This window comes from Artemia sp. Qi Xiang Cuo, unplaced genomic scaffold (assembly GCF_049724085.1).
Source record: "Artemia sp. Qi Xiang Cuo unplaced genomic scaffold, ASM4972408v1 HiC_scaffold_3222, whole genome shotgun sequence".
In the NCBI taxonomy this organism is placed as follows: domain Eukaryota; kingdom Metazoa; phylum Arthropoda; class Branchiopoda; order Anostraca; family Artemiidae; genus Artemia; species Artemia sp. Qi Xiang Cuo.
In genome coordinates, this window is record NW_028300615.1 from 85,486 (window position 1) to 110,096 (window position 24,611).

Here is a 24,611-nt window from a genome sequence, read left to right on the forward strand (position 1 = left end):
ATAGCGTAAGTGTATCCAAGCTATAAAAGAAAGTAAACAGATTTTTTTGCGAATGGTATAAAGTTTACCATTTCAGGCCAACTAGAGGAGGTATGAAACTAAATTAAACAGTACCATTTGTGTCCAGATTTTTAAAAGGGTGAATGTTGTTAAAAATTGCTGAAGAATTTTTTACAGCATGCAAATAGCAGGCCAAAGTATAGAGTCTTAAAAAAAAGAAAAGATTTAATGTATTATTTTCTTTTTCTCTGAACAGACTATGTCAATATAAAACGAACAGAGATTAATTAAAAAATACTTTTTCCTCAAAATAAGTTTTTCAAAGAAAAGTAAAGAACTCCATTAAACAAAAAATGAGCAAAAATAAAATCAAATAATCTACCAAGCGTGAAACTTCCTTAGTTGTTCAAAGCCGAGTTATTTCCCTAGGGTTTCGACCGTTCTGATTCCAATCATACACTTTTTATTCCGATTCAATGCCCTTCTTGAGGGGATTCAGGCTCTTTTTCTAAAAAAAAATTTACCGTAAAGATTAATCAAAACAATATTTACAATTCCGGAAACAGCAACAAATTGTGATTTTTCTCATTAGACATGTTTTTTTTAACGTGTTTTAAAATTTTGGTCACTATGGGCCGCGCTTTGTTCTATCACTGCAACCATGATTGGAACAAAAATACTAATCATTTGTACCATCAGTGACAGACTTACACAATTACACGCCCAAGTCTGAAACTTATACATTAGCCGAGAATAAAATGAGATTGTATATGCTAAAATTTCATTCAAAAGACTGAAAATGCATCTGATAAATTTCTGGAAAGTGGCATAGGAATTGAAAAATTCAGGACCCTGGAGAACCCTATTTTTTATTTTCTGACTGAAATAATGAAACACTAAAAAAGAAGAGAAAAAATCCTCAAAAAATTAACTCAGAATTTCTTCATTTCAGAGTCATGCATTTACTACCCAAGCTTCATTGACAGCGTGACATCTATAATAAAATTTACAAGCATCTATAAAAAGGCGCAATTCTGATAACAATGTGTATCCTGCATCAAAAGAATCTAATTTTTAGGGTGATTCCAAATATGAGAAATCCATTGAATTTGAACTAACTCATAAGAGAAATATTAGACAATAATAAATTGTTTTTAAATTAGCATCAATTTAGAAATAGGGCTGAAAAACCCTAAAATATGGGGGATCTTAATAAATACCATACCATCATATCCAGGATGTCCAAGAGTCTTAAATTGGATGTGTCAAAATTCTATATGGAAATACACGAAATTTTGCCTTTTTTGGGAAAGTTAGCCATGGAAATGTCTCATCTATTTGTTTTGCTTTTTTTGCCCGGGGGGTGATCATAACAAACTAGTGGTCACAGGATATCGGAAAAGGGTTAATGTGAATGAAAATTCAAATCTATTGCGTGGTCTTTAAACATTAATAAAAACCATTCTGTATACAAGCGCGGATTCCGGCCATGTTATACTGCAAAACCAACATCTTACCTCGACAAGATCAGAAATATTATCGAGCAACAATTATGAGACAGCCTATAAGCTTTGAACTATGAAAAACATTATACATAGCTTTATACTTTCATATCTATACCACAAAAAAGCGCCACATTCTGCCATTGTATCCCGTCAAGCCAAGAAACCAGGGTTTTGAGCGAAAATTTTGATAGCCTATGGATTTATAACCTAAAATCTACATACATAGCTTTCCTTTTTGAAATTACCCTATTGTCACGCGACTGCACATTCGTTTTATACATACATATATATATTACATTATATATAAAATGAACTGTTTTTATTTGGAGCATGTATATGCAATTTTACTAACACAGTGCAATTACATTATTTATAATCAATATGGTATTACAGAAATGAAAAGTTTTTGTGTAATTAAAAATTTCCAATTTTAGCCAAATTTTCCCCCTTTTCGTGTGAGATCATTTGCATCATTGTAGAGAGGGATTTACTCCCTAGCATCTCTTTATTTGGAAGAACCTCTTGAGCTAATTGCGCAATGTGAACGCTAAGAGGGTAATATATACCCTTGTGTCTAAGAACTTTTTAGTGTGAAAAAAAGTTAATACTAAAATGCTTAACTAGGCCTATACAAAGCTGGAAGAGATGGGATATCTCACAGGGCAACAGTTAAACCCCCTCTCCTTGGATTTTGGTTATGCAACGACCTGAAAATGTTTTTGAATTTCAGACCTCCCTTCTTCAAGAAACATCTCAAGGGTGAATCTTTCTCAGGAAAGGTTTTCGTTTTCGAAGCTTTATAATGCACTCGTTAGACTCTAGCACAAAGACTAGGGGGTCAAGGAAACAACTACTCCCATTATATAAAATAGAACCCTTGATAGGATGTTAAAAACTGACATTTTTTTTTTTTTACACAAATGAAAGCATAGAGCAATGTTAAACCTAAAACAAGCCAAAAATATTCTATAGACCTGAATGAAGATGAAGCAAAATTTTTTAACTTTTTGTTCACTATATTCGAGTGAAGATGGAGCATCCTTGAAAATTAATAACAAGATTTCAATAAACAAGACTTAAATTTATCCAGGCTTTCAAGAGAATTCAACAGGCCTTTTGAAAGTTATTCTAAAATAATAAGAACCTACAGAAAATTTTCAATTGAAAAGAAAAAGACAAACAGGTAAAATCTTTAGAGGTATCAAAGTAGCTATCCTAAATCCAACGACATGGTTCCCTCACTCCTTCCCTTCAATACATACAAAAACTCAGATGTTTTATCTCTCCTTAAATTGAAAATAAGACTATCAGGTTGAAAATCTTAGCCTTGGTCCACAGAAAAACAAGCCATTCCAGTAGTCTGTCTGACTATTGTAATTTCGTTTTTAGTTTGTGTGAGGGAAGGGGTATAGTGGGCTTCTCTAAGGGGCCTATTGGTAACTGCGAAAGTTTTTCGGGAGGTAAAAATTATTTGCCACTTCACTGAAGTGGCAAATAATTTTGCCGAAAGAAGCCTCCCGAGAAAATTTCGCAGTTTCCAATAGGCCCCTTAGAGAATCACACTATACCCCTTCCCTCACACAAACTACAAACGAAATTATAATATACACACCTATGCTTAGCATTGACTAAACAAAATTTGAACTTTTTACCATTTCTTAACGAAAAAAACATGACACACAAATCGAGCAATACAACAATTTGGCTCACCTCAATTTCAAATTCATGACATGAATCATCAAGAAATTTAAAATAGCATTTGATAAGTTTTGCTCTCGAATTTTGGGGTTTCAATAATGGCTTTTGTTTGATCCTCTGTCTTGCCTGTTCAGAAGCCCTGACATTATAAGTTCTGCTTGCCACACTAAACCTTGACCAGCGTTTCATCCTGACTGTCAGAAATAGCTTTATTCAGTGTGTGAAGCCGACTTTCCATACCTATGAATGAAAATATTAGCATATCTATTAAATATTAAAACCCTGAATGAACCAAGGGGTAACATACTTTCAGAAATGGTGCACACCATGATTCGTGTGCCAAGCATTACATTAGTAGACTTGGAGTGGCAGAAATATGCCTAAGCGCGGTAGAAAGAAATCCTTTTATGGGGCAACTAGTGGGGCTCGAAATTTACGCTAACGTATAGTGAAAAAATTTACCATGGTGAAAAAACACATAAGAAATACTAAGGTTATTTTGTTTCTTCTTCGTTCCTTATTAATATTAAATAAAAAAAACAAGTTTTTTAAACTGAAAGTAAGGAGCGACATTAAAACTTAAAACGAACAGAAATTATTCCGTATATGAAAGGGGCTTTCCCCTCCTCAACGCCTCGCTCTTTACGCTAAAGTTTTTTATTGTTTTAAAAAAGAAAGTTGTGAAACAGAGTCAAACTTTAGCGTAAAGAGCGAGGCGTTAAGGAGGGCACAGCCCCTTTCATATACGATTACCCCTGGAAAAAAAAAACAAAAAACAACGAATAAACACGCATCCGTGATCTTTCTTCTGGCAAAAAATGGAAAATTCCACATTTTTGTAGATAGGAGCTTAAAACCTCTACAGTAGAGTTCTCTGATACGCTGAATATGATGGTGTGATTTTCATTAAGGTTCTATAATTTTTAGGGGGTCTTTCCCCCTTTTTTTGAAAATCAGCCAAATTATCTCAGGCGCGTAACTTCTGATAGGTAAGATTAAACTTGATTAAACTTATACATTTGAAATCAGAATTAAAATCTGATTCTTTTGATGTATCTATTGGTATCAAAATTCCGTTTTTTAGAGTTTCGATTACCATTGAAGCCGGGTCGCTCCTTATTTACAGTTCCTTACCACGAACTGTTTGATTACTGCAACAAAAAAAAAAACATTACAATATAACACTTCAAATTCTTACAGTACACTGAGCAAATATAATTCTATTGATATTAAGCAAATATATATATAGTATTGGAATTTCCAAACAGATAACATTAACCAACAGTTAGGGTCAAAGATGTTGAGAGTAATGGAATGGCACTTTGTGTGTCGCAAAGTGTTAATGCACTAACGTGCACTGAATCTATTCTAAGTGCATTAAAGTTATACTACAATTTTGTTAATTTAGAGTTAGGATATTTTTTTACTTCAGAAGTAATTTGCTGTCAAAATGTCAAAATGGTACAAGTCAAGAAAATTCACATCATAGTAAACATCTCAAAACTATCAAACAGTTCGTGGTAACAAACTGTATGTAAGGAGCGACCCGGCCCAATAGTAACCGAAATTCTAAAAACCAGAATTGTGATACCAATAGATACATCAATAGAATCAGATTTTTAGACTGATTTCAAATATTTTAGTTTCATTATGTTTAGTCTTACCCATCAAAAGTTACGCGCCTGAGAAAATTTGGTTTATTTTGTTAAAAAAGGAGGAAACAACCCCTAAAAGTCATAGAACTTTAATGAAAATCACACCATCAGATTAAGCGTATCAGAGAACCCTACTATAGAAGTTTCAAGCTCCTATCTGCAAAAATGTGGAATTTTATATTTTTTGGCCAGAAGAAAGACCACGGATGCGTGTTTATTTGTTTGTTGTTTTTTTTTTATTTCCCACGGGTGATCGTATTGTTCCAGTAGTCCTAGAATATCGTGAGAGGGCTCATCTGAACGGAAATTAAAAGTTCTAGTACCCTTTTTAATTGACCAAAAAATCGGAGGGCAACTTGGCCCCCTCCCACGCTAATTTTTTCCCGAAGTCACCCAATCAAAACTTTAAGATAGGCGTTTTGTTCATCACAGTCGAAACCTTAATAAATATGTCTTTGAGTATCACTTAATCCCCCACAGATTTCCGCAGAAGGACTGAAAGCTATGAACTTTGCCCATTGTTTACATATAGTATTGGTTAGTGGGAAGATACAGACGTTTCAGGAGGGATTTTGTTCTGGTGGGGGGGGGGTTGGAGGAGAGGGTTACGGGAGATGATCTTTTCATGGAGGATGTTTCCTTGGGGGAAGGGACATTTCTATGAAGGGGGCGCCGGATTTCCCAGTATTATTTAAAAAAAGATTAGAAATTAAATTAAAAAAACAAGTTTTTTCAACAGAAAGTAAGGAGCAACATTAAAAGTTAAAACGAACAGAAATTATTTCGTATATGAGGGGGTTCACCCCCTAGTCAATACCTCATCCTTTACGCTAAAGTTTTTTTTTAGTACTTTCAAAAGAGCTATCTATTCTAATTAACCGGCCTTTGTGATTCAGGGTTTTGTGATTCAAACAAAATTGGAACTTTAGCGTAAAGAGCGAGGTAATGACTAGGGGTGAACTCCCTAATATACATAATAAAAACATACGAATATAAAAGTTCGTTATTTTGAGAAAGCCATTCAGCCAAAAAAAGTAAAATTAATGTGCAAATTTCGTTTTAATCACTCATTTACGGTGAGCCAAAACCAAATCTGCATTAATTCAAAAACGTTAAGAAATTATATAAAAAAAAAAATTTTTTTAACTGAAAGTAAGTAGCGACGTTAAAAATTAAAACGAACAGAGATTATTCCGTATATGAAAGGGGCTGTCCCCTCAACGCCTCACTCTTTACGCTAAGGTTTGACTCTCTCACACAATTCTATTTTTAAAAAAAATAAAATACTTTAGCGTAAAGAGCGAGGCGTTGAGGAGGGGACAGCCCCTTTCATATACAGAATAATTTCTTTTTCTTTTAAGTTTTAACGTCGCTCCTTACTTTCAGTTAAAAAAAACTTCTTTTTTTTATTTAATAATTGCAGAAGAGAGCCACGGGCATGTTGCACACAGTTCTTTACTTCCAAGAGTTCAAATAACCAGAGCCTCTTATATGGCCAGTTACATTTATTTGCAGTCAAAAATTCCACATTGACAGAAAAAAAAGAGGAAAAACTACGCGGAGCGGGATGGGGGGTAAACAAACGTATCTCGTGGGCCCAGTCATGGCCTCTGCAGCAGGTATTAGAAGAACATTGTCTTGCTAAAAAAAAATAAGGTAATGGCCTTTGAATTTGTCCCTTGCTCCGTCTAGTCTCAGGTGGGTATCTCTCTCCACCAGTGAAATCTCCATCGTTTACTTATGATGTGGGTCTCAGTCATAGTGAAGTTGGGATTTATCTCCATCGTTTTTGTTTGCTTCTTTAGCCCAAAGTTTGTTTCTTTTTAGATCAAACGACTACAAGCAGTTATATCCAGAAGAACAATCCTCCAATACAAAGTCCCCTTAGTCCCCCCCCCCCAATCCTCCAATATAATATTTATAGTTTTGATTCTGCAAAAAAAAAAAAAAAACACAACAAACAACCAGTCCTTATCCAATTCCAACAAAAGAGACAAGGAATAAAACTAAACTTCACTGTGCACATATTTCTGTTCTATTATTGTCTTGATTTCGTTTACTTAATCTGCAAATAACACAAATTTCATTCTTTTCTCTAAATGCTAAGCAATATCTTCAGGAGAATTCTTTTATTTTTTATATACTTGTCTTAGCTTTTAAGACTTTCTGTTTAAATATTCGAGTGTTAACTAGTAAACTGACTAAACCAGCTTCATCAGTTCACCAGATACAGTTCATCAAAAGAGGGTGAGAATGATAAGTCGAAGAGTATTTTAAAGTAACAAGCAACAACAACAGCAAATCCAACTAGACCTTAAATTTGGGTCAATTTTAATAAGTTTCACATCAGAGGCGCCACAGGAGGGTAGGAGAAGGAGCGATTCCTCACGTTAGATTTTAAAAAAAGCTTATTTTGATGTTTTTTTATGGGCGATTTCTCCCGCAAGATTTTTAAAAATAGCTTATTTTGTTGTTTCGTACTAGTCTGTTAGACGGGACGCACTTAAGAATTATGCTGTCTAAGATCTAACATAAACCGGTTTCCCTACCTGGACCAGTTATGATTTGCTTATTTTGAGTGAGGAAACTATGATGTATATATGATGTACAGTATTATTAAATATTTAATATATAGATGTGGTAAGGGGTTAGGTATTTAATATAATGCGTTCTGTGTGGCCTGCTTTCCACAATTCTTTGGTGTTGTTTCCAAAATTGTGTCTAAAGTATTATATTATCATCATGCTTTGGTATATTTGGTTCCATTGTAGCAGAACCACCGTGTAACTGAACCTCAAGCAACTGAACCACCGTGCAATTGAACCACCGGGCAACTGAACCACCGTGCAACTGAATCCCCGTGCAACTGAACCCTCGTGCTACTGAACCCTCGTGCAAATCAACCCCAATTAACTAAACCCCCGTGTAACTGAACCACCGTGCAACTGAACCACCGTGCAACTGAAACCTCGTGTAACTGAACTCTCGTACAACTCAACCACCGTACTTACATTGGGTGAAACACAAGCTAGAACCTTTACATGTTCAGCCTTGTTGGAATTGTTTGCTTTTTTAAGTATTTATATAAATTACTGTCAAGATGATTTATAAAAATGATCTGTTTTGTTGTCACAAAAACACAGAAAATTGGACATCATAAACTCTTAAATCCAGATTTATTTCTCTTTTTTATGTCTGTTAATGGGGGTTCCCTTCACCCTGTCACATCCAAGCGTTTACCCCTCTCCTCCGCGGAAAATTTCCCCTCCTCCACCCACGGAAACCCCTCACCTGCAAAATACCCCTCTCGAGGAAATTATGGTTTTCAAAATTGAAAATTTTCTTTGAGTCGTGTTATTTTTTAGTTTAATTGAGAAGTTCTAAGGGAAGTGGAAAAGAGGAATTTATGTGTAAATCTTGCCCCCCCCTCCGTTCAAATACTTTCTTCTCATGAAAAGTCCTCCAGAAAACCCCCCACGGAAAAATCTCCGTAGGTTTCCCAATGACAAATACTATCTGTAAGCAATAGACAAATTAAAAAACTTAAAAAGGAACTGAAACTTCTGCAATGGGGCTATCCGATTGTTTTGTAGCTAGGAAGAGAGGGAGATACCTAAAAGGGTGCACTTTGATGCCGAAACATCTCAGCTCTTATTAAGCCTTCAAATAAATACAGAATTTGCTCTAAGGGAGGGATGACAGGAGGATGGAGGAAGAAATTGTTTGATAATCCCCAGGCATTTCTAGTCTTTATTTTATAAGCCGAAAGTGATTGGAGACTAACCAACCGCCAGAGATTTTTTTTTTTGGGGGGGGGGGATATTTTCCACGGGTAATTATTTTCTGGGGGGGGGGGGTATTTTTCGTGAGGTGTTATTTTCCGCGGGGTATTTTCCCCAAGGGATGTTTTTCACGGGGGGGGGGGGGTGAACGGCGGCTCTCACTGTCTACATACTGTAATGTTTTTTTTACCACTTTGCTTATTTTGTTGTTTTCATTTTGTGGTACTTTCTACGCTCGTAGTTGGTTATCGTTTGGTTTGAAAAACGTTAATTACCTGCTTCGGTGGAGCCGACACAAAAGCTACTTTCTCTTTGTGTTCGGAAACTTTTGGTTTGATTTCCTTTTTTTTTCTTAGATGAATCAGGCCTTTTCCTGAACGTTGAGTAATACAAATCTTTACTGAAAATATCGGTACTTTGAGAATTTAGATAACAAAAATTCGCTTTTGGTTGCGCTTTCTTTAAATTAATTAAAAAGATTCTTTCGAAAAACAATTTTTCAAAGAAAAGTAAAGAGCCATATTAAACCAATGACTAGCATAAATAAATTCCTGTAATAATTCAAACCCAAAATGGACAGAAATTACTACAAAAAAAAAGAAACCCAAAATAAACAGAAGTTAACACAAACGATCATTGAAAACATGGGGGTTTTGGGGAAAACAAAAAAAGGGGCTATAGAGTTACATGCTGAACCCCCGTTCTAAAAAAAAACCCATTCAACTCTAGCCTCCTTTAAGCCAACCCTCATTTAAATCAAACCCTGAACCTAAGTCAAGGCCTAAAAATAAGTTTGAACTAAGGCTGAATAAAAGCTCAAAATCTATTTCTTGCTTCATTTGCGGTTTCTAACTTGTATTATATAATAACTCTTTATTTCCATAATAGCTTATAGTTAACAGTGGACGTCAAACAACAAGAAAATATAACACGTGAGATCAGATAAATAAATATAAAAATAAATACACTTTTTCACAACTTTTTATAGATTTTCTTTTGAACTAGTTCCTCACTATAGTTGTTCACGAAGTATGGAACAAACGATGATAGGTACCTTTATGATGACTTTCGGGGTGAGGGACAAAAGAGTTGGCACGACGAACTGAGGGCTCCTCTACGTGTTTTTGGCCGACTGATCTGTGATTCCTGGAAATCCGGTAATATTTTGCGATGGACATCACAGCTTATGCATTTTTTTCCGAAACGCATCGTGAGATCGTGGTGCTTTTCAGATAGTTTCTGAAGCCTCAGTTTCTGCAGGTTGTCCTCATAGGATGTATAATTTGCCCCAAGCATTATTTGGCACGCCCGCTTCTGAATATTTTCAAGCTTTTCGGTTTGGATAGCCGTTAGACCTAGGTGCCAAACGGGACAAGCATACTCGGTTTGCGATCGGACATACATATAGTATAGACTGCGCATAATGGACTTTGGATATTGAACCGTGTTAGGCAAGCAAAGGATTTTAGGCATAGGGAAGCTTTTTGGAGGATAGACTGTATATGTAGACCCCCTTTAGGTTGCTGCTGAAAGTTACTACTTGAATTTTCATTTCATGTTTAGTTGTAAGTCTAGTGTCTTCTTGGGACGGACTTGTAGATTTTAAAAAGCTGACACGTAGAATATCGCTCTTGGTTTCACTACCTGTAAGCATTACATCTTCAAGATTATGCTTTAGCTGGGAAAATATTGATGAGGTGGTGATTTCCTTCTAGGACAGGGTTAAAAACAATCAAAAAGATCAGTGGTCCTAATTTTTTCCCTTGGGGTGCTCCGCACCATATTTCTTTGAATTCGGATGCTTCATCCTGCGTGAGTGAAACACATTGGTTTCGATTGTGCAGGAAGCTTGCAACCATTCTCACAAAAAAACTGTCGAGCACCCATTTCTTTAGTTCGGTTAATAGCTATCAGGTGTTGGATGCTGTCAAACGCCTTTACTATATCGCTGAGAAGGATTTCTGCGTATGACTCTTCCTTCTCGAGATGTTTCATCAGATCGTCAAGAAGACATAAAAGATAGTGGGTAGTATTATGTCCAGGCCTGAAACCAAATTGCCGAGGGTCTAAATTAGCTTCAATATCTCCATATAAATATTCACAGATAAAGCCTTCAAACACTTTGGAAAGGCACGGGATTTTTGAAATCGGGCGCAAATCGTTAGGTGAGAGGTTTTTTTTTATTTTAGGAATGGGAGTTATATAGGCTGTCTTGAAGCAATCCGGGAAAGTGCCATCTATTAGACATTGATTGAAACAGACAGCCAAAATAGGACTAAGCTCCTCAGAGCAATGAGCTATCAACTCAATAGGAACTTCTAAAGGGTAATTACTCTTTCTGGGATCCGGGCGTTTGAGCTTCTCGAATACTTAATGGGGGCGAAGGATCAGAATTTCTTCAATCGACCCATTATCTGGTAGCTCGTCAAGAGGTGGGTGTGTGTGACACATATTTCAAAGATGTGTTTTGATCATATCAGCGCTCAGAGGTTCACCATCAGAGCCGTAGATTGTCAGCTGCTTTCGAGCCCGTCCCATAATCTCCTGGACCTTCTGGTGGACTCTAGAGGGGTTAGACTTCCAAAGCTTGTTAACCACTTGAGCACCAAATTCCTTTATAGATTTCTTTATTTTGAGACATATGACATTGCGCATTTTTTTAGCCTCATCTTGATATCCCAACTTATAAAGCTCATTTCTCGATTTGATTAGATCCCTAATCTCTTTAGTCACCCACGGCTTGACTTGACCAGGATTGTCTTTTCGGGAAATATTACTTTATATTCATGGAAAAGCTGAGCAGTGACCTCTTGCATCATATTGTTGCCGTTCTTCATAGTAAGGACTTTCGACCAGTTTTTCCTAGCTAGTCACTCTCGGTAAATCTGGAGTTGTTCTTGAGTTTGTGGGCGGTACTTCACCACTGACTGGGATCTGTCAGGGGGTTTTCTGCTAGGCTTCCATATTACAGTAAGGTGGTCACTCATACCAATAGCGGGGAGAGTGTAGGGGGCATTATAGAACTCCTCCATATTGGTGAAGATAAGGTCTAGTACTTTTACCTCACATGTTGGGACTTCAGAAACTTGCGTAAGTGCGACTGAACTTGAGAGCCAGCTAGCCTTTAAATCATTAAAGTCACCCAGGATCTGAATGGCAGTTTATGAGTATTGGGATCCTATGTAGTCAACCGAATGCTGTAGGTAGAGTACGAGTTCCTTTCGGAACGATGCTCTTGGCGGGTAGTAGACTACACCTAAAATGATTGACGATACTTCTTTTGGTAAGTATCTGGGCCTTGTCCAAAGCCACAGAACTTCGTGCTCAGGTTTCCTAGGGATAGGTATATTTAGGGCTCGATTCGGAATTGCAGACTTGCAAAGACAACCAACACCGCCACCATGACTCACAATGGCCCCGTCCTTATTTAATCTTGGGAGTAGACACACATCTTACCGGGAATAACCGTGCATGTGTCAGACGCGGAACAAGTTTCGCACAAGCAAGCCACTTCAATGTCATTTTGTATGAGGGTGGTTTCCAGCTCTTCAACTTTATTCCCAAGAGAGCGGACGTTTGCGAGCAGGATTTTGGGAAATGAATACTTCTGCTTTGTGCGATTACAATCCTTTGTCGTACCGTGTAGAGTTCGGTGTCTTTGGGCATCCATTTGAGCTGAGCGCTGAGTTGTATTTAGGTTAACAGTTCACTGTTGAAGGTGACCTTTTTGTTGATTGTAGGGTGGGAGTTGTCATGGAGTAAAGCTGATTTATTGGTGGTGGGATTGAGCGGTGGAAATCAAGAATGGGCTGTATTAGACTAGCGACTCGATGAGCTGTGAAAATCTGTTCCTCGTTGGAAAAGGGAGGTTAATACTGTGGTGTGCTGGCAATATATTTAGTGTGATATCTGGTACAGGCCCGGACGGTATCGCTGGCCATCTTATTGGGGGGGCTGGTATCCCCGGTATGTGGTAGGGGGAGGGGGAGCTATAGGATGTATGCTGTTGTCTTTCCTCGGAGGTGTGAGTTTCAACTGCATTAAGGGGACAATTCTCAGTAAACGATCTCCTGTTCTGATATCTTGTTTCCCCACTTTGAATCTCGCAGGGGACCCGTTTTTTGACTGCTTAGGGTGCGTTTTTATCGCCCCTTGCAGGCAACGTTTAGCTGGCAGGAGCACTCTAGAACAGTTACTTATGAAGCAAAGATCAGAGGAGAACTTTTGGCGAGGTTCTTTGTGTACCAATATACATTGATTGTTGCCACATTTTCCCCTATAGAAATCTGTGCAGATGTGTAGAAAGGGACAATCCACACTGTTTCGGCAAATTCGGCATATTACTCATCAGTGTATCCCCTAAACCCTCTAATCTGAATGAAACTTTCAGGATTGGGCCTATCATCAAAAGCATGGCCCGATAAAGTGTTCGTTTTCGTCTTATTTCAAATTTTGAACTTTCCCTTAGTTCAAAGTCCTCCACCGACAACTAATTCAGAAAAGTCTAGCTTACTAATTGCAAACGTCCTTGAGATATTGCTGTGTAACCCTTTTGAGAGTGTGCATAATCATAATCAATTTGATTCAGTTCAATATCCGCCGAAATATTCCTTGAAAACCTCAAGGAATATTTCTAAGGGTAGCTACTAGTATTAGAACCTACCCTTAGCTTGCGTAGCAGCAGTGGTAGAATTAGTAGCAGTATGCACATAGCAACTTTTATTTTCTTCAACATTTTTTCCAACACACCAAACTATCCCTAGGATATTACTGATGCACCCTTTTGACAACCCGTATACAGATGGATTGATGTAATTCAGTTCACCTTCCACCCTCAATATTCCCTGATAATTCAACCTTCATACCGTTCATTACCGTTAGGTACAGCTGTAATGGTAGTCCCAGTAATAGTATTAGTAGTAATATTAATAGCAATAGCACTAGTGCTAGTAGCAGCAGTACTATTAACATGTTGCCTTTTGGTCAGCTGAAGATTCCTCTCTTCCAGTTCTAGAAGCTTCAACTTAATGCATTTAGCTGTTGCTATCCCATTGCCGATATATCCTATTGATAACCTATATGTTCATGCAGTTCCTTAATTTTCATCTTAATACTTTTAGCTTACAAGTGGTTGCAATAGAAGTAGCAGTCGTACAAGTTGTAGTAGTAGCAGTAGTAGTTAATGTAATTAAAATAGTAATAGCATTAGCAGTAGCGTGCACAGGGCCGGATTTAAAGCTTTGACGCTTAAGAACCAATCGTTTTTGCGTTCCGTTTTTGCAAGATTTTCGGGGTTATTCCCAAAAATTCGGGGCTAATGGAAGCAATTAACAGAACACAACAGATGAGCGGAAAGTGATAAAAGAGAGGGGTAACACCGAACTCTCAGCTACCATTCTTGGGAGACATCTGACAGTTTACAAGTGACCATGGAATTCCTGTGTTGTTTTAAAGTCACTTTTCTGTGAATAAGCAGCATGGCGGCAGACTGCACCTGGCGACGATAAATCAAATCAGTCCAGTTTTTGTCAGGAAAAAATTACTCAGTGATAATTTATTGCTCCCCCTGGCATTATGCGCCCCTAGGTCCGGACCCAGGGACCTAGTGGTAAATCCTGGCCTGAGCGTGCGCATGTTTTCTTTTGGTGAATTGACTTTTCCTTTAAGCACTCTCTGAAAGTTCCAACTTAATACACAAATCACTTTTTGAGATTCACCATTTTAAAAATCTGCATGCACATAGTGTCTTTTGATTTAGTTCAAGTTCCCCCTCTAATACCCCATTCTGTCAAATTTTCAACTTAATATGCTTAGCCTAATAGTGCTAGCATAATAGTAGTAGAGGTCGTATTAATAATTGTGTTGAACTAGTAGTAGTAGCAACAGTAGTAGCAGCAATATTAATAGCAGTAGTAGCAGGTAGATGCCCCAGACGTTTCATCTTGATACGCTAAGTCGTTCCAAGAAAAATTGCTGATACACCTGTATCAACAATCTGTATGTTATTGCAAGTTACCAATTGTTAAACTTTGAGGTTTTTATAGAAGGGATGGTCGTAAAAACTTTGAAGCAGGCTCATTCGATTGGAATTTAAAATCTGTGATGATTGACTGAGTTTATATTGGCGACGGTTTTTGGCATTGATTTGGAGTGGATTTTTATCTATTGAATATTATTACCGTAAGTGCAATTATGAAATAATGGACGACTCGGATAATATTTTAAATCCAATATTGAATTTTATTCTCGATCGATGGTATCAAAATATAGACAATAATTGCTAAGTCGACAAGCTTTTTCAGTCATGAAACCATTCTAAAGGCAAAGGAGGTTTTACATCAGGTGCTAGAAACTGGAACACGTTTAATTAGATGCCAAATAGACGATGAAAATTTCCGTGACATTTGTATGTGGTTATCTACGGTATCGAAAGAAAAACGTAAGATCCCAAAATTCGTGATATATTTACCGTGTGAAATTCCAACAATTGGTGATGCGATCGTTGCAACGTTAACCTGTCGCATGAATGAACTTTCCCGTAAAATTGACAATTTGTCTGAGCTAAATAAGCAACATCTCGCAGTACATGAAACTTCTGCCTCGCCCTCTTCCGCTCAGTCGTCTTGCACCAAGGACCAATCCAATCCTCCTACCTATGCTGTTGTGTTAAAAAATTGCCCGTCAAATCTTTCATCTCCACTATTAAGGAAAGATTTTATTGATAAAATATGTCCTGAAGCTGCAAATGATATTTCAGAGGTGAAACGTTTTTCATCAGAATGGAAAATTGTTGTAAAAGGTAAACTCGCTGCCTCCTCAATTGCTGACCAGATGAAAAAGTTTCAACCTGGCCTTTTAGCCTCTGTTAAATCGCCCGCCTTCATCGGTGTAATAAAAGGCGTACCGACAGAAATGAATGAAAAAGGTCTAGAGAAACTTATTCCAAAGTGTGTCAAAGCTTTGCAGTGTGGCAAGTCACGTGTCTACAAGATTTATTTAGAACAACGAAGTGATCTCGATTCCTTTCTGAAAAATTCTGTGAAGGTAGGTTATGAGAAGTTAACTGTCCAGAATTTCATATTCATACCTAGACGGTGTTTCGGACGCCATCAACAAGGACATTTTACTGCTGATTGTAAAAACGCAGAACTGTGCTCTCGCTGTGGTTCCACGGAGCACTCTTCCACCAGGGATAATCCATGTGTTCGGAACGTGTTTTGCATTACATGTAAAGAGTCTAATCACACCTGTTACAGTATCAAATGCCCTGACAACGCTGAAACTGATAAACGGGCAGCTAAGTAGATAAATGGATATTCGTTTTCTCTCTTGGAACATTAATGGTGGTCTTATAAAACAAAAGATCTATTCGTGAGAATACACTTCATAATCATGATATTCTGTGTTTGCAGAAATATTTCCTGACCAACCAAAGCCTTGGTCTACTTGACATTAGTGCCAACTTCAATACTAAACGTAGTGCTTCTAAAGGCAGAGCTTCTGGTTGTATTGCTACTTATGTAGCATCAAATCTTAATTCCAGTGTTTTCTTTTCCACTGATAGTATTTAAGCTGTTCGAATAGATGAGTACGCAAAAATAAATGTGTATTTACCCACAGATTACAAAGATGAAAATTCAGAGAGAGATTATGCATTAGCTGTTAGTAAACTTAGCTCTTGTCTTCATGATGTCCTTAAACTGAAAATCCCGTGTTTGATCGTAGGTGATTTTAATTGTGATTTAAATTGCAGGTTGTCTTCAGCTTCTATCTGTGCTTCTTTACTATTAGGAATATTTGGTGATGATTATAAAAATCGACAGAAATCTGCTCAGTTTACTTACATTCATTCTTCCTCTTACACATCTGACCTAGACCATGGTGTGTCATATAAACTTGATATACCTTGTGTTGAGGTAGTTTCTAAATTTCAAGTTTCAGATCACCTTCCCATTGCGTTTAGTTTTAAAAGAGAAGCTTCTCAGATCCTAGTGTTATAGGCTCATATCTTTCGCTGGCATAACTGGTATACTTGTCGCGAGTGTAATAAAATCGACGCATCTCAGTTCATAAAAACTTCAGATAGATTCCTAAGCAATACCTGGGTTCCGTTTCACCTTCTACAAAAATTTTCCAATACAGACATTAATGAAGTTGGATTAACTCTTTATATCTACTCTACAGAAATCTGCCATGCACTTTTGTGTGCTGAAAAAAGGGCAGTTCCTCTTAAAGAAATACGTGTTGATACCAAAGTTCCTGGATGGTCAGGAAATCTAGTGCTGTCTGAAGCTTGTGACCGTGCTAAATTTTGGTACAAATTATGGAGAGATTGCCTATGCCCCCATCAAGGAACTGAGAAAAGTGTCAAAAAAATTTTTTTCTAAGGAACTTGCCCTTCATCAATCTAAAATGCAGACACTTTATTCCGAGAAGGTCAGGAATTCACCTGATCTACTGTGGAAGCTATTACCTCGTACTATCTCCTCCAATTTGCCAGTACCAAATGACATTCCTTTGTCCAAATGGATATCCCATTTTTCAAATGAATTTTCTGAGCCTGATCCTGTTTTAGAGTCATAATTTTGTGACGAGCTCTGCAACTTCATTGCTGAACTCCTAACCTTGGTTTTGTTGTTACTTGTGACGCTGTCATAAAAGCCATATCCCTACTTAAAAAGAAAGCGTCTTGTGTGATAGATAAGGTGAGCACTCTACACATCATTAATTGAAGTTATGTATGGGTGCGTCACCTCAGCCTTCTCATGCAAACGATATTTGTTACAGGTATTGTTCCTTCCTCGTTCTGCATTGGTGATCTGACTCCGATTCCCAAGAAAGGAAAATCTGAGCTGCATGTTCCTTCTTTCGTTCTATCGCCGTCTTTACTACGATATGCAAACTTTTCGAGCACATTTTTGTTAATGAGTTAAGACAAAATGTTAGGTTCTCCCATATCAGTTCGGTTTTCAGGCTAATCTTGGCTGTTCTCATGCTCTTACAGCAGTGTTTACTGCCCTCGTCAACGCTGAATCTTCGGGAGAAAGTATGATCCTCGCTGGACATGACGCTAAACGTGCGTTTGATTCCTTAATTCATTCGTCCATGCTTCGTCATATGGCAAGGCGAGGCGTAAACCCGTGAGTTGTCCGTGTTCTTAGGGATTTATATAGGCATCTAAGAGTGCGTTTAAAACTCCCATCCCGTTTTCCCCTGCAATCGGTTCTTCATCAATCCCAAAATAATTGCATTAATTCTCGTGTGACGCCAAACTCTTCGAATGCCTCGAATATGCCTATGATTCCTCAGTACCCCATCCTCGTTAAGAAAGGGAGTAGACAGGGAGCTATTACTTCCCCAACCCTGTTCAATAATAGTATCCTGGATGTTCAGGCAAAGTGTCTTCCTTCATGCATTCTTGGGAGAATCGATGTCTCTTATTTGTTATGCTGATGACATTTCTTATATGTTATGCTGATGACATCTTGAATCTCAGCCGTACGGTCCAGTGCATTGAGCTGAATTTCAAAATCCTCAAAGACGAACAATCACATATCGGGCTGTCTTCTAATCCTGAGAAAATTAATGTTGTCCTTTGCAATTGGCGAAATCCCTCCACTTCTCTTCTAAATCTGGACGGTTTTCTTGTTAAACGCACAGATCATATTACGTACATGGGCCTTCCAATTGGCACATCTATAGGCCACACACGTCCTTTGCTGATTTCTCACGTTGAGCGTAAAATTAGCATTTCTTACGCTGGAATCGTAAAAAGCAAACTACGGTTCCACCGTTACTTTCTAGCATCCATTTACAACGCCACAGCCCTTCCACGTCTGCTTTACATTGCTCCTTTCTGGAAATTCTTTACAGTTACAGATAAAAAGCACCTACAATCAATCTTCTTCAGATTTGCTAAATATCTTTTACATTTGCCCCCCTTGGACAAGAAACCGCAAAATGATTCATTTGTATAAGCTAGCTGACCCTAATATTAGTATTAATAAATCTCTATCCCGTTTTTAAAGTGGGTTAATCATCCATGATCACCAATTTGTTCACAATAGTTTGTTTGTATTAATCTAATGTATGTAATGGTTTTTTTTTCTTCTCTATTTTTTTGTTACTTTAGTGATTACTCCTTATATGTACCTTTATATTTGACGGGCAATAAATGAATAATAATAATAATAATGTTAATAATATTAGTATTAATAAATCTCTCTCCCGTTTTAAAAGATACTTTTATCGTCCTTTTGTTAGCATCATTGTTTGTATTAATGTAATGATGAGTTTTTTTTTTTGTCATGTATTTGAATTTTCAATGTGTGTTTGTGTCCTTCTTTTTCTTCTTTTTTTTTATTTTTTTTTTCTTTAGTGATTACTCCGTCTACTATACCTTTTTTTTGACAGGCAATAAATGACTAATAAAAATAATAATAAAAATTGAAAGTTCCAGTTGAATTTTGAAGAATCAAAGGTCAATCAGCCTTTCCCTCTTAACTGACATTCCCTCCTCCTCCAAATACATCCGATCAAAATAAAAATAAACATTTTGTTCAAAATAGTCTAAAGGTCAAATAACCATGCCTTTGGGGTTAACATACCCACCAGCAGCATCTGGGGCAAGAGCTGTAAGTTAAGCTAGTTACTTATTGCTAACACATAAGGTTTTTGTAGAAAAAATTTTTGTATGAACTATGGGGGGGGGGGCTCATTCGGCTGGAAATGAAAAAGTGATTGGAGGGCTTCCACCCCACCCTATTTTTCCCAAAATACATCCGATCTAAATTTTGAGACGGTCATTTTATTTAAAACAGTTCAAAGGTTAAGTAACTATGCTATAGTTAAATAACTATGGTTTATAACCCTCAGCCTTTGGTGTAAGGGCTGTAAGTTATTCAAGTTGCCTATTGTTAATATATAAGTTTTTTGTTTATCAAGAAAAGATGGCAGGTTTGATCCAATAAATAAAAAAAACATGCAGCATTAAGGTCAAACCTTAGGGAAATGTCAAGAAGAATGCAAAACACAATCAAAAAGCATTTATTCCCTTATTGGTTGTGAAAAGTAAATACCACGAACATTTACAATGTCTGATGGTATCAGTTATCACATTGTTCGGAAAATATTTAGGAGCATCTTCAACTAAATCCAGAGGTAATGTGTGCATCCAGTTTTAAAATAAGTTGTATCTGCAATGTGTCGAGAACAGCTAAGGGTATAAACCTGAGGGTATGAAGTTAAAACTTTCAGGGCAAGTTGAGAAGGAATGTTGAAAAAAAAGGATGGAGTGCAACCAGTCCCCCTCCCATGTCGTTTTTAGCTGCAATCTCCTCAAAGACATCTGATAGAAATTCGTTATCTAGATTCACAAAGATCGAATATTTTAAACACATATGTTTATTACTTAATGTCCAGAAAAGTCTGGTTCATCTGAAAAAAAGAGTAATAAATCAGCTTTAATGGTTTGTGACATCGGATCTTCTTTTTCTTTTGCCAAAATAAAACAAAGCTTTTCATGAATACTTTTGGCAGGCGTTTATATCATGAATTTAAGAAACAAACAGTTTCAAAAAGGTTGAACATGTATTCTAACTTGTGTTTTACCCAATGATACTGCCTAATATTTTTAGAGAACTGAAAATCTGAGTTCCGTAGTTCAGTTGCACGATGGTTCAGTTACACGGGGGTTCAATTGCACGGTGATTCAGTTGCACGGTGGTTCAGTTACACGGGGGTTCAGTTACACGGAGGTTCAGTTACACAGGGTTGAGTTGCACGGGGGTTTGCTTACACAAGGGTTAAGTTAAATGGGGTTCAATTGCCCGGTGGTTCAGTTACACGAGGGTTCAGTTGCACGGGGGTTCGGTTATACGGGGTTCAGTTGCACGGTGGTTCAATTGCACGGTGGTTCAGTTACACGGTAGTTCAGTTGCTTGTGGTTCAGTTGCACGGTGGTTCAGTTACACACACACCGGTATATTTGATTAGGATTAAGCTAACTTAACTTAATGAGTGTGTTCCGTTTAACAGACAAGTACCTGTGTTTTTTTTTTGAAAAAAAAAATTAAAAAAGGACAAATTTTCCCCTCCAGATTCTGAAAAATGCCTTTTTTGTATTTCCATTTAAAAAAAAAACGAAACTTAAAAAAAAACTTTCTCCTTCTTACAATTTCGTGTCCCTGATTTACATGCATCTCTACCTAGACTTCCATGCCTAGCCACACAACTCCTGTTTCTACAAAGCATTTAATCTTTGGCTGTAGCTTTTTACACAAACCAACAAAAGTTGCAGGTGATTAAAATCTATGGACCAGGACATCCATGTTTAGGCATATAATTCTAGTAAGACTTGCATGTCAAAACATCCTTCCAAGCATTTCCCTGCATTTGTTCTAGGTTCTACAAGTCCTTGCTTCCTTATCAAATTTATTTTCTTTTATTATGTAAATAGTTTATTCAATAGTCCAAGTAGCATGATGGTGCCCTTTGATGCACTATGACTGATGTTGTTTCTGCTCTTTTAGGGATGTTGCCAATTAAATGTGCCAGGAATTCTTGAACTTATCAACGTGTGTTCAAACTATCAGTGGTGGAACTTCCTCTACTGAGATCATTAAAACCTATCATACACTTGAATAAATCACTAACAAAAATACTTTTAAATATTGAAGTAAATTTATCTATATTAAATTAATTTATTTAAATAATAAATTGAAATATTAAATGTACCCTCACCAAAACAAGTGCCATGCTTAAGAGAAAAACAATTTGAAATTATTCAACCCCACAAGTACATTATTCAAATAATTTCCACAATTTTAATATTTGGGGGGATAGTCGAAGTTTGGACTGTGCATAGTTTAGCCATACCCACATAAAGGGGGAGGGCACTTAAGTGAAATTTAAATCATGCTAAGGTATATTTACAAGAATGTGGACGGATGCAAATATTTTGGTCTAAAGAGGTACTTTCAGACTTATGGATATGTTTACCTATGGTGGTAAGCATATGGATCAATGGTCGAAATTTTAAACAGTATTTTGTTTGGGGGTGAGGAAGCATTGTACCCTGAAAAATTTAATTATTGACTGTAATTTTGTAGGGATTACCTTTTGAACCAATACCAAAGAAGAGGAAGTCCTGTATATGTAGGCATAGTGGTAAAATACTGCCTAAACAAGTCGCAAAGGCTAAGGGAAAACTGTGGTGTCCAATTGGAAGGTTAAAACTCTCCTAGACCTAGATTACACAGAGGATTTGAGTATCCTAGATAAGATGTTGCCAAAGTGAGTTTTTGGTGGTTTTGAGAGTTCACTGTCCCAGAATAGGTTTGAAAAATTAATACTAAGAAGACTAACTTATTTAAACTAGGAATACATGAGAGTGAAAGGATAATGTTGGGTAACAAGAAAATAGATCAAAGTGGATAGATTCACTTACCTAGGTAGTATTATAAGAAAAGATGGTGGGTGCAGCAAAAATGTAAAAAGTAGAATAGCCATAACAAAGGATGTTTGTTTCACAGTTGAAGAAGTATGGAAGAATAGGAAGGTAAGTCTTCAAACTAAGATTAAAATATTGAAAGTTACAGTTACAACAATACAACAATGGTCAAATATGGCTCTGAAATACAAACACTTTAAAAGCCAAAGAATATTTTTAAATATCTTTCAAAAAAAATGTCTATGGATAATTTGACGTACTCGTTTGATTGATTATATATCAAACAGTAAGCTGTACAAGAAATTAGGTTTGATCCTGATTTCTAGGGCTATAATGAAAGAAAGCCTAAGATGAGAAAGACAATATTTTATAGATGGATAATGGATTACCAGATTGTGCTTTTTGGCCATCAACATGACTTACTTACTTACTTGACTTAAGGCTCCTGCCGAGGGTTCGGCGTAGAGAACGATGAGACTAGGCGCCTCCAGGTTGACCTATCGCTTGCCAGGATCGCAGCTTCTTCCACCGGGATGTGGGCTTGGGTAAGGAATTCATCGGCTTTGTCTTTCCACCTAGTGTGTGGGCGTCCTCTGGGTCGTTTCCATCCGTGTAGGGTGGGGTCAAAGTCAAATGCGACCCATGCTGGGGCGTCGCGTGGCATGCAAAGGAGGTGGCCGTACCACCGAACAGTACGCTGGGGAAGCTGCGTTGAGAAAGGAGTTTGAGCCGTACGTGATAGGAGAGTCTGGTTGCTAACGAGGTCAGTCCAGTGAAGTCTTTCGATTCTTCGGAGATGTTTCGTCTGAGCGACATCGACGGCGCTGAGGATAGATTTGGCAGCTGGCCACGTCTCCGCTCCACACAGCAGGACGGTGCTGACTGACGCATTGTAGATGCGCATTTTGGTAAATCGGCTTATGTTTGGCTTTCGCCAGATGCTGCTAAGCCTCCCAACAAGTGCTGAAGCCTTGGCAATTCGAGATGTAAGCTCTTTTGTGATCAAGCCATCATTCGACAGATTAGATCCCAGGTAAGTGAAGTCTTCAACCACATCTACTCGGTTGCTTTCAATGTTGACTTCCTTTACAGTAGAACGGGACGTGGGGGGCTCAAGGAGCATAACTTTGGTTTTCTGCCAGTTGATCTTCAGTCCAACTTTCGAGGCTTCTTCTGAGAGCACCTGGAAAGCTTTGGTCATCTTATCGACGGTGCTTGCAACTAGCGCTATGTCGTTGGCGAAGTTAGTATCAGAGAGTACCCGGTCTCCGAACTGAAGACCGAATTGAAGGCGATTCATCGTGCTGGCCATAACATGGTCTATGACGCAGTTGAAAAGCTCGGGAGCGGCGGCACAACCCTGGCGGACGCCAGTCTTCACCGGGAATGTGGGACTGCGTCTTCCATTGACTTGCACGCAGCTTTCCGTATCCTCATACAGCTTTTCAAAGAGTGAGCAATATTTCTTGGGTAGACCCGTAGTTCTTAGTATCAGCCAAAGTGAACAGCGATCAACAAAATCGAAGGCAGCCTTAAAGTCCACGAATGCGATGTACGCTTTTTCGTGGAACTCCTGCGTCTTCTCGATCAACTGGCGCATAGTAAACATTTGCTCCGTCGTCGACCTGCCAGGAATGAATCCGGCTTGCTGGACTCTTTTCTTTCTACGCAAAAAGGTGGAACACCTGTCCAGGAGTGACATGGCGAAGAGTTTACCAGGAACAGAGAGAAGCGTGATCCCACGATAGTTGGAGCAGATTTGACGGCTGCCCTTACGTTTCCAGAGCGGCAATATGATGCCAGCACGCCAGTCATTCGGTATGCTTTACGTCGTCCATACAGCTGAGAAGATTATCTGGAGCCACAGAATCATCGCTGCACCCCGTACTTGAGGAGTTCTGCAGAAATACCACAGACGCCGGGGGCTCGATTATTATTTAACCGTTTTACAGCATTTTGGATCTCAAAGGTGGTAAACGGTTGCAATACAAGGTAGTAAGTAGCCTCGGGTGTAGTCATTGCTGCTTCAATCAGATCTGGGTTGGGATGAGCAACTGCCTCGGCATTCAGAAGCGTTGAGAAGTGACTGCTCCAGGCAGAGAGTTGGCCTGCATCGTCATCCGGCATGCTTCCGTCAGCAGAAAAAACACGACTCACGGTGGAAGTCTTCCCTTCCGTCAGCTCGCGGAGGTTTTTGTAGAGGGAGCAGGTGTCTCCTTTTCTCGAGGCATCTTCAAGATTGCTGACTTTCTTGTCGACAAAGGTCTTCCTATCACTGTGCAGTAGGCTATTGCGCAGGCCATTGAGTCGTCTGTACTCTGGCATATTCTTTGCTAAACGGGCCTTCCGGCGCAGCTTGATTACAGACAGTCTCCTGGGATATCCAGGGTTTATTCTTGTGTCTGCTGCGGCCAATGGTTCTGCCAGCAGAATTGAGTATATTATCTTTGAAAGACTTCCAGGCTACTTCAGGGTCGTCCAGAACTTGGAGGCAGCTAAACCGGTTAGAGATATCGAGAGC

The 24,611-nt window shown here is 38.1% G+C and overlaps 1 protein-coding gene across 1 annotated transcript in view; it reads right to left on the reverse strand.

The window, feature by feature from the left end:
• Positions 1-24,611, reverse strand: part of LOC148938485 (tyrosine-protein phosphatase non-receptor type 4-like) — a gene marked incomplete at its 3' end in the record, with an annotated part of 101,756 nt that overhangs the window by 69,386 nt on the left and 7,759 nt on the right. The window contains exon 2 of the mRNA XM_089107759.1: positions 3,216-3,443. Coding sequence (XP_088963885.1) covers positions 3,216-3,392 — 177 coding nt within the window. The remainder of the gene's footprint in view (positions 1-3,215; positions 3,444-24,611) is intronic.